Source organism: Antedon bifida, chromosome 11, assembly GCF_963402885.1.
Source record: "Antedon bifida chromosome 11, ecAntBifi1.1, whole genome shotgun sequence".
Taxonomy (NCBI): domain Eukaryota; kingdom Metazoa; phylum Echinodermata; class Crinoidea; order Comatulida; family Antedonidae; genus Antedon; species Antedon bifida.
Genome location: NC_136236.1, coordinates 12,000,646 through 12,011,942, shown reverse-complemented (window position 1 = coordinate 12,011,942; position 11,297 = coordinate 12,000,646). Strand labels below are relative to the sequence as shown.

Here is an 11,297-nt window from a genome sequence, read left to right as displayed (position 1 = left end):
TCTGCATCAATTAAAAGAAGAACGTTTTTTTTTCAATTTCTATACAAGTTTAGTAAAAAATACGTTTTACTATTTAGATTCTTAAATTTTTAAAAATCACACAAAACAAGAGTTTAGTTTAGGAATCATAACGTGAGCGGTGAGGATATGACATGGTTTCTCGAAATTTATAAATTAATTAATTTGATTTGATAATGATTATGTTGTAGATAGTTAAATATTGTAAATTAAGCACGAAGGAATATAGAAAATATTATTTTTCATGGGAGGGAGAAAAAGGAGAGAGGCGGAAGTTTCATGTTGATATTATAGGGGCCGCTATTTTATAAGATAAAAACCGTGTTGTTTCTTTACTTCCGTATCATCATCGTCTGCGTCGCGACATGAATCAAAACTATACAATCATGGAATATTAAACTTTGTCCGGAGAAAAATGTGGGTTAGAACGACCGAGAAGAAATATGGAATTGGTAAGATTAATATTATGTTTATATTTTCTCGTAATATTGTGACATTTGGTGCATTTTGTAGTGCATATCCTCGGACCATTTATTTACCTCGGTTGGGTGTTTAGCGGCTGACACTTCTCGAGGGGGATGTGTTAACTTCCTCCTGCTGCCCTTCTCGTCTGCCTTTTGAGCTTATCTTAGCTAAGGCTACACAATAACGCCCAGGCACTAGCAACCTATTTTATATTAATATTGTATTTATAACTTGCATTAAAACATTCAACTCAATAACCATTTATATTACTCATATGCACTTGTTCAATATTTGTCACTAAAATAATGTTGTTATTAAATATTGTATTATTAATATTAAATTAGATACTGTAGATAAAATAATACTAAAAATCATTAAGTACTGTACAAACACCTGTAAGTAAGTAAAGTAGTGCCAAAAAAGAAAACTTACTGTAGGCTTAATATTATAAACTGTGTGTGTTCATGATTTTTACTAACTTTCAGAAATGACTTTAAAAATAGTTCCTTATTCTGCAAGGAGGCGTGTTACCATCCATGACATAAAAAAAACATTTTTCATTTCACTTGCGAACCAAATACTGTGATGATCAGTGTATTTTAAAAGGGTTTGTTTTAACATTGCATAAAGAATTGACCAACGTCTTAATAATATTATCTACTATCTCTATACCATGTAATTCAATATTTATAAAACAAAGCCAAGAAATTGTTGTGTTACATCTTTAAATTGTTATTTTCATTGCAAACAATAACCGGAAATATATAGTATATTGTTTTACCTGTATATGTACTAAATAATTGCATTGTTATTATCTTCCTGATAGTAAACATGATAGGTACAAAAATCATACTTGTCTTTTCCTATGAATGTTATCTAATCAAAATCTATTTATGTAAATGTATTATCTTTGAAGGGTTAACTGTTGAACACTTAGAGGTAACGTTTTAGGTACATTTCCCCAATTTAATCTGTCTGCGGACCTTATTTAAATATTGTTGTAGTTTTCCTAAGATTAATAAATGTAAAATGTCCTAATGTGATATGGAACTAAATTATTAATTATTTCTTATAATTTAAAGCTTATTAAAAGTATTATTACAAATTGTTTTTGCCTTAAAAAAAATATTTTGTTTACAATTTAAATGCTTGTTTTACCAATTAAAATAATTAAAAGAAGCTTATTGGAATAAATGACAAAATGTTATTTTTTATTTTTAAAAATAGAATTTTCCTTAGACTTTATAGAGAATGATAATTAGTGTAGTTACTTTCAAGATCTACACACATTTTATTTATAGTAAAAACTATTTTGGTTTGTCATCCTTGAAAAAAAAGTTAAAATGCATTTAATAAGCAAATATCTGACCTAATTATTGATAAGAATCTGCCATATCACGATCAACATAGTTTCACTGTAGACTGTCTTAGTTCCGTACTACAATGTTGCATTAAATGTTCTAGTTATTGTTAGTGTGTGGTACAACATGACCCCCATGACCTGTATCCCTAGATATATCCCTAGACTACACTCCTCAATGTTGGCATCATGTCGCACATTATGGGTCTGGCCGATTGACCTTTTATGTCCAAAATGTTTAGGTACTTTCCCTATTCTTATGTTGTATGTTTCATGTTTCACCTTGCAATAAGTATCAGAGTAGAAAGAGTTTATTTGAGCTGTGGGATCATCACCTCCCTAAGGAGACAGTGCAGTGTGGCAATTTAGTTAAGATTGCCTAATGCATTTCAGGACTCTAATGTTACCTACTCTATTACTACACCCCCTGCAAATGTTTTGCCAAATTTTATAACTTAGGACATTACTCCAAATTGCTAATATTTTGAATAGTATAGTGTTTGTTTCTCTGTGGTTGTGTTTGTTTCTCTGTGGTTGTGTTTGTTTCTCTGTGTTGTGTTTGTTTCTCTGTGGTTGTGTTTGTTTCTCTGTGGTTGTGTTTGTTTCTCTGTGGTTGTGTTTGTTTCTCTGTGTTGTGTTTGTTTCTCTGTGGTTGTGTTTGTTTCTCTGTTGTTTTCATTGTGAGACATCGGTTTGAGCCTTTGGCTTATTGTTTGTAAATTGAATTTAACTCAGAACTACTGTATAAAGTACTGTATTACTGTACCTGAACAACACATCAAAATAGAAAGAAAATAACTGCAGTTTTCAGTAGTGTTCTTAAGTATCATTTTTGCTATTTAAGTGTGAACTTAATAAGGTGGAGCTGAGCCAAGTTTGTTTATGACTCATTCAGTCTAGATGTTCCTTAAATATAATGTATGCTCCAGTCAAGGGTAGGGTTTCCTTTATCCTTGTCAATTACAGACTAAACTTTGTTTACTTTTATCCAATGCTATTGAATACAGGGATTAAAATATAGGATTAAGAATTTAATCAGATTATGTAGTCTTGTAATATAATTAAACATGTTCTTCATGATTTAAATCTGGGGTTATAATACGGATTTTAGTTTTACTGTACTACTTCCAAACAAAGAACCTGTCTAGGAAATTTATTTTAAATATAGGGAATGGGAAAACATAGACGTTGTAGTATGTTTGAATGTGGGATTTTTTATTACTGTACAACAATTATTGTATTAAAGTAAATTAAATTGAGCAAGGACACTAACGTTTTTGTTTCATTTAAAATGATTGAGGTTTTTGGAATCTTCCGGTATCCAAGGTGGCGGCCATTACGAGCAGGATCAATGGATCTTTGGAGATCATTCTACGTTTCGTCATACAGAAATATCCTGGTGGCATCAAGGTCTTTATTAGTAAAAAATTAATAATCAGAAAACCATAGTAAATTGTACTATTGAATGATAGTGCGTACTATTGCTCGCCATATGACCCACAATCGTCCAATCAAATGACAGGAATTTATTTAGGTGTAAAATTAATAAAATATAAAATAATTGATCTGTGAATGTGATACTTGAATTTGAAACTGGGATACTATGATTATTGCTTGTAAACACAACTTGGAGATTGGCAGACTTTTACTTTCTAATGTACTGTACATGATTATACTCTTACTATGTTCAGTATGCCTACTGTATCTCACAAACAAAGACCAATGCTAATTTGCATCAACTTATTCAATAACAAAACATTAATTTGTGAAATTTATAAAAATCAAAATAACATCCACATTGACAATTTTTAAAATTTCATCTGAGTAAACCAGTTTTGTTGTAAAGGTAATTGTTTATAAATATAAATGTTAGGATAGGCCTGTTCACAGGTTTGTACGACACACATTTCTTCTCCCCTCCACTAGGAGTCCCTTTGTGTCCTACAGCTGCCACCAAACAGTGCTCATTCGCCTATCCACGACAGGGGCTGAGAGGGACCAGATCACCCTCCACTCTTCCGAGAAAAAAAATGGGTTCTTTTAAGTACACACGGGCCAGATGACCTCCAGTCATTATCCGAGAAGACAAACAATGGTTGAGGAGTAACTTGTGAACCTGTTCCGATTGTATTCAATGGTTTGCATTCGAATCAACTTGTAATGTGAATACAAGTAGCTTGTGAATTTAATCAAATCAAGATAATTACAGTATACAAATTTAATTAAAAAAGCATTGAAGCTTAGATATTAAACTGCTTAATGATTTGGAATCCAATGATAATCTGAACAAGATAGTGTGCCATGCAAAGACAAACACATTTATTTAGTGATCCAATAAGGAAGTTGTACTAAATCAACATGTTTGTCATGTTTGTGTTTGTACTTTTTTTGGCCAATTTTATGTATTTATACACATTGTATTCAGTTTAATGTAAATTTACTAATTGTATTGAAAGCAGTTGTTTGTTAAAATTATAGCTAATTTGTGGATTTATTGTGCAAACAAAACAATGTAAACTAAAAATTATAATTTTAAAACAATCAAAACATGTTCCTAGTTTTCTGTTTGGTGGTTATTTGTTGATAGATAGTACACATGTGTTCAATTGATTGTTATATTCTGTACAATATATGAATCACCACAAGTTGATGATGATGTCATGGTTGGTTTTTACTCAGATACAGCCTTGGTTTAATTTGGATGAAAGATACCCTTTAATGGAGATCTCTGTTATAAAAAACACATGTCCAGTGATAATAATTATTATATACAAAATCTATGAATTGACAATGCATTTGGTTTAAAAGTATGTATAGAACACACAGTTTGTACTGTTTAAAATTGAGCTACATATTGTTATTTGGTTTAGAAGTGAAACTAATGATATATTTCGCCTTGACATTTTCTACTGGTAGAATAAGTTTTGTGTCTAAGAAGTGCTGCTAAGTTCGTTATTTATTGATTCTATCAGATTTTATTAACATAATTTTTATTTCAGTTGCAGTAACATCTGGTTTATTTAATTGATTTATTGATTTATTCTGTGTTTTTATTATGTTTTATTTTATGACCCAGTACTCCAATTAATTGTTGTGTGTTAACTCTTGCTAAATTAATAATTACTATACTTGTTATTAAACTATGGTATAGATTGATTAAAATATTTGTTATTTTACTTGACGGCCATTTTATTTGACATCCTGTAGTTACACTAGATAGTAAATATTGTCTTTAGATGTAAAACTGAAATATAGCTTTAAAAAATAATGGGTTACTATCAAAGTGTTTTATAGTACAACAACACTTGTTTCACTTCATGTTGTGTTGAGTGGTGATGAATGACGTGTGTAACACGATGTAGTAGATCAGTTTATGGTTTGTTACCCAATTTGTGTGATTCATAATAATTAGCTAGATTTTATCAATTCACTTAAATAAAGTTATAGTTATATATAAATATAGTTTCATCATTCATACTCTACTGTACTGAAGTGAGAATAAATATTTTTATTTTAGCTTTCAGTGTCATTATCACTGTTGCGTTTCTTTCCTAAAAATGGGAACCCCATAAAATTGGAGTCTCTATTGAGTGATAGCAGTATATTGTAATATAGCCATTACACTCTGGCAATCTCTTCTTTACAGTTTACCAAACCACACTAAATTGTTGATTTTAATATGAACTTTATTAAAATGTAGACATTGGTAACTCACCATTATTGTTTCCATTTAATCTTTAGATACTTAATATCTTTAAGGAAGTTATTAATGAAACAATAAGAAGGATATGTTGTTGCTAATGGTGGTTTTAAGTAGGGACTTAAAAACGAAACAAAAACAATATGTATCATTGTGCACATGACTGACAACGTCAGAAACTCTAAATGTTATTTTTACATCGTGTGTATTTTGTCATTTTTATAGTCTTTTCCTGGATAAATCAAAAAGCCTTAGATAGCTAATTATAAATGTGTAAACAATTCTTTTTATCAAACCAATGGTACGAATTACTAATTAACTAGCTAATTATAAATTGCAATTAATTCTACTGGCTCAAATTAACTACTGTAAATGTACAATAATCTGTACATAAATTATGTGTTTAATTGGCACTATTCAGCACAAGCTTGGTGGCCTAGGTTCGAGTCTTGAGTCTTACCCCAAAAAAAGGGTGTTTTCACTATCTCAAATTTATTTGGTAAATTTAAACAAACAAATAATATGTTTGATATTCACAATTGTTGCTTATAATAAACGTTCATGATTCCATGATATGCTGCTTAATGCTCGACATATGTTGCACTGGTCACTGTCATCTGTACTCATTTGAGTCAGATTAGGAAGTGATCTTAGTGTCAACAACCTAACATACTACTACCATACCAAGATGATGTAACTCTCTAGACGTCATCTAACAGTATAACTACCTAATCTACTATACCAACAAGATGTTCTAACTCTCTAGACGTCATCTTACAGTATAACTATCTAGCCTATAATTTATTAGCTTAGAGGTTTTGATGGGAGCATCAATAGTAATGTTCTAACTCTCTAGACGTCATCTTACAGTATAACTATCTAGCCTACTATACCAACAAGATGATGTAACTCTCTAGACGTCATCTTACAGTATAACTATCTAGCCTACTGTACGATACCAACAATATGATGTAACTCTCTAGACGTCATCTTACAGTATAACTATCTAGCCTATAATTTATTAGCTTAGAGGTTTTGATTGGAGCATCAATAGTAATGTTAGTACAGTAATGTTCGTAGGAAGTGAATTCCATTATGTTAGGGCCTTAAATCATTATGTCAAACGCATTTTGTGTTTTTCAATTTTTCTTTTAGATTGTCTACAAATAGACAAATAGATGTAAATAAACTAATTTAAACATAAACCACACATTTCCCTGCAATGATGCATACTGTCATGCCCCACATACCACTAACCCGCCTCAGTGGTTAAAGAAAGGTCAATTATTAATTGCTATTAATTAGTGTAATTGACTGGATAATGTTTCACTGCTTCCGACACATGTTGTACACAAATTGTTAAATATACCAAGAAAGATTACCCTCACTGAATACTGTACAACAACAAGTATTTAAATGCATATGCATCCTTAACAATGTAGGCCTACTGTTACCATGTTGTACACAAATTGTTAAATATACCAGGGACGAAAGTTTAGCTATATGCACAATAATTGCATTTTTAACATGTACTGTACCATATTATTTATGAAATAATTTTTCTAAAAATAACATTTATAGTTATTTAACATTTAACATTAATAATGTTTTTCTCCTAACGCTATACGAGACTGATATTATTTTTAAAAGGAAATAGAAGAAATGTTTATTTACAGTGAAAATGTAGTACGAAAGTAGTTGTGATTTCACTGGCAAGAACAATGATATTGACAAGCAACCACATTTATCAGTACATTTTATTTATTTTTGTTTATTTTTTTAGCTATATGCAACTTCGATGGGGAAAATGTGGAACATGGATTAAAATTAGAAATCGGACAAGCAGTACATATTATAGAAGAAACTGAAGATAAAAGTAAGTTGTTTATTTTATGAAAACAAATGAATGAAAGTAAATAAATGTAGGTAAACAACAAAATATGGTTAGTTGTAGTTTTGGTGAAATCTGCTGTCCTCATTACCCCCACTCAAAATGTATTTGATTATTTAAAGAGAACAATAAATGTTAGTTATACTGGTCTAATGTTGCAAAACCATCGATTGTACTAGCATCCTTCAAAATAGATGTCAAGCTGTTGGTCACCTATATTATTCATTTTAAACATGTCAAACTCACCATTGAATTCCAATGCAAAATAATGTTATTGTATAACATAACTTATAAAAGTGATTCAAGAGTACAGCTGTAACAATGTATCTATTAGTTTATATACTCAATAGTCAATTTAATGATTTTATTCTTTTTCAGGTTGGCTACGAGGATGCGCAATAAAAAGGAAAGATCAATTGGTAAGAAATGTCAAAATATCCTGGCAATGTTTCACTCCCTGCTATCACAAGTAGAATACTATCCAACTATTAAGACTGTACCAATTGACCAGTAGTATGCTTGACCAGTAGTATGCTTGACCAGTAGTATGATTGACCATACAGTAGTATGAATTGACCATAAAGTAGTATGAATTGACCATACAGTAATATGAATTGGCCAAACAGTAATATGAATTGACCATACAGTAGTATGAATTGACCATAGTATGATTGACCATAGTATGATTGACTATAGTATGAATTTACCATAGTATGATTGACCATACAATAGTATGAATTGACCATACAGTAGTATGAATTGACCATACAGTAATATGAATTAACCATAGAGTAATATGAATTGACCGCAGTATCATTGACCAATATCTGTAGACACCGATGTTGAGTTGTGGTCTCTTATAGTGGATGTCTCTAGGCCTAGGCCTACTCTAGGCCTACATACGGAACATATAAGATACTTGTTTAATGTGTCATTCAACATTGTGTTGTGCTTATGAGCTTCCTTATGTTTTATAATAGAAATAATGGCATTTGTGTGTATAGGTTATAAACAATGGTCAGGCTGTATGAGGAAGTGCTTTCAATATGTGTTAAAATGTTGGCTGTATATCAAGTAACAGGATATGTACAAGTGGAAAGTTCTTCACAAATTAATGCTTTTCCTTCTTCAAATTCTACCACATATTTTAAAATAGAACTTACTTCCCTTCTAATTAAATTTAAACAACTAAAAAAATGCTTTTATGTAGTTTTAAATTTGGAACTGAATTCCATATACATCATTGTAGAATGTGCAAATAAACATACATGTATAGGAATGATAATAAACAAGTTGATTGATATTAGTTGTTGAATTAAACTGATTATTATTATTCTGTTTTGCAGGGAATATTTCCATCAAATACCATACACATAAAAAAGTGTATTGTGGAAAATGATGGGTAAGTAACTGTAGCCTACCATACTCATATTTTGAAAAAAAAATCTAGTATTTAATGTGTCCATATTGGTCAATATGTTGTCATGTCTGTTCTATCTAAAGCTCTGTCTACACTATCAAACTTTATGTGACAAAAACATGTGATGTACCCATATATGGACATGATGATGTCATATCACTACCATATTTGGGCAAACATAACTACCATATTTGGGCAGATCACACTTTTGTCAAACTAGTTTGATAGTGTAGACAAAGCTTTAAGGTTCTTTAATCCATGCAAATCATTCCCAACCCATTGTATTATGTACAGTTTATTGCAGTTTACACGCATTTCAAAATGTGTTAAAATGGTTAGGTTTCCCTTTGTAGGCCTAAAAGCATGACATACAGAGATAAAGTTTGTGTTTGAAAAACTGAAACTCAGAATTAAAACTTTTGATAGATTTTATCATGCAACATTTCCTCAAACTGTTGATCTGATACAAGTGTGATAACTTCCTGATAAATCAAGTTAACAAAGTTTAAATTTCTTGTTGTCATGAAGTCCAGGTCAGTCTGGGTCAATCTATATTTGTTTCACAAAGTTGAAAACCTAAAATCAGGTAAATTGGAAATCAAAGCTTACCTCTCTAGCTAAGAATGAAAGCTAAGAACATACTTAATCAAACGTGTGTGTATGTTTTATTTGATTAATTTTTTAGGAGATATGAAACAGTATTACCAGCTGAAGATCCCATTGGGCGAGAAGTTACTTCTGTATTGCGAGAATGGGACATGATATTGAAGAATGCATATGTGGTACGTGGCATTTTTATAGTCTATAAAATATGTGACTAACTTACCTGGATAAACTGACATAGGCCTTTTCCCCTTTGAGGGGAGAACATATTGAAAAGTAAAAATATTCTTTGCATTCCCCTCCAAGTCTGTGGTATCGTCCATGACCGTGCCTTCAGGTGGGCAGCAACGCCCATACATACAGTACCTCACCATTTCTTTTCGAAATGTATGAGAGAGAACTATCCATTGTTATAGTATAAGTATAATACGAGAACAGTTTTTAATTAATTTAAAAATTTTATTCAGACTAATTCACTTTTTCTCATTGAACAGGTCGGAAACACGAGAGATTTCTCCATTCTCCAACTCCTTATGGAGAAGCTAATGGAATTAAGGTTAGAACTGATTTCTGGATTGTTAACGCAGGAGCAGACGAGGGAGCTTAAGAAGGAGATCACTGGACGTATTGACCAGGGTAACAACCAGCTGGAACTGGATTTAGTTCCACGCATTGGTGGTGAGATGGTTGCCGGCGACGCTTGTAATATTTATCAACTATATAAAATTGTGAGTATTGTGTATTCTTTGTTTATTGTTTGTTCAAGATTATTTTCCAATTTTTAAATGACATTTTATAGATTAATGTATTATACAGATTGTACATTCATGTATTTTATTGGTTGCAAATTAATGTATTTATAGGTTGCAAATTAATGTATTTTATTGGTAAAAAATTAATGTATTTTATTGGATGAAAATTAATGTATTTTATAGGTTGCAAATTAATATATTATATTGGTTGCAAATTAATGTATTTTATTGGTTGAAAATTAATGTATTTTATAGGTTGCGCAATTGTATTTGAATTGAAACTAAAATGTTTTATTTTTATGTTGTATTTTGATAGCATCTAAGAAGCTCAGAAGATACCAAATACATGTCAAGTGTAAGTTATTTGTTTATATGCTACTGCAGTACATTCATAGATTGCTGCAGTAATTCAGATTTACTGCATTACAAAACGATTGATCTAAACCACATAATATTGTAACTCAAACCACATAATACTGTACTATTCAATTGTGGAATTTCCTATACTTTTAATGTACACAGTAGGAATTATTTATACCCTATTTCCTTGTTGTGTTTCCTCATATTCTGACAATGGTGATCTGTAATCTGTGACACAAATCAAACAATTTAAGCCCAGCTATTCAACCTTTATACTATTACTGCTATTATAGTAGCATTGTGAAGCTAGTCACTAAATGGCTCTGGATCTGATAATATTTAATACTAAATATTCAACACTTTTATGTCACAAAAAAACAACAATGACCCACTTTGCAAAATAAAAAGTTTAGGTTTAATTTAATATTTGATCAAAACATCCATTTACCATAGATGATGATGATTAAATATAATATTAGTGTTCATATTTTATAACATTAAAACAGTTTTTGCCCCTTATTTATTAATTATTTAACAATCACAACTATCAAGTGTATCCACTTTCTTCACAAGGTCAGAAGAATTAATAATAATAGGATAACAACATTCTGTTGTATGTTTTTAGTAGTAATAGGGAGGTTTCGCAACCTTACGAATACGATAACGAAAACGGATACGTCATACATTTGTAAAACTTTTGAGCTGATCCCCATTTCATATTCGTAAAG

At 30.7% G+C, this 11,297-nt stretch overlaps 1 protein-coding gene across 4 annotated transcripts in view; it reads left to right on the top strand.

Moving 5' to 3' along the window:
- Positions 1–368: 368 nt before the first annotated feature.
- LOC144855138 (dedicator of cytokinesis protein 3-like) overlaps positions 369–11,297 on the top strand; it is a 37,292-nt gene continuing 26,363 nt past the window's right edge. For all 4 annotated transcript variants that reach the window (XM_078712942.1, XM_078712943.1, XM_078712944.1 and 1 more), the window contains exons 1-7: positions 369–470; positions 7,327–7,419; positions 7,813–7,853; positions 8,781–8,836; positions 9,540–9,636; positions 9,952–10,185; positions 10,526–10,564. In XM_078712942.1, the coding sequence (XP_078569068.1) occupies positions 434–470; positions 7,327–7,419; positions 7,813–7,853; positions 8,781–8,836; positions 9,540–9,636; positions 9,952–10,185; positions 10,526–10,564 (597 nt within the window). In that variant the 5' untranslated portion in view covers positions 369–433. The remainder of the gene's footprint in view (positions 471–7,326; positions 7,420–7,812; positions 7,854–8,780; positions 8,837–9,539; positions 9,637–9,951; positions 10,186–10,525; positions 10,565–11,297) is intronic.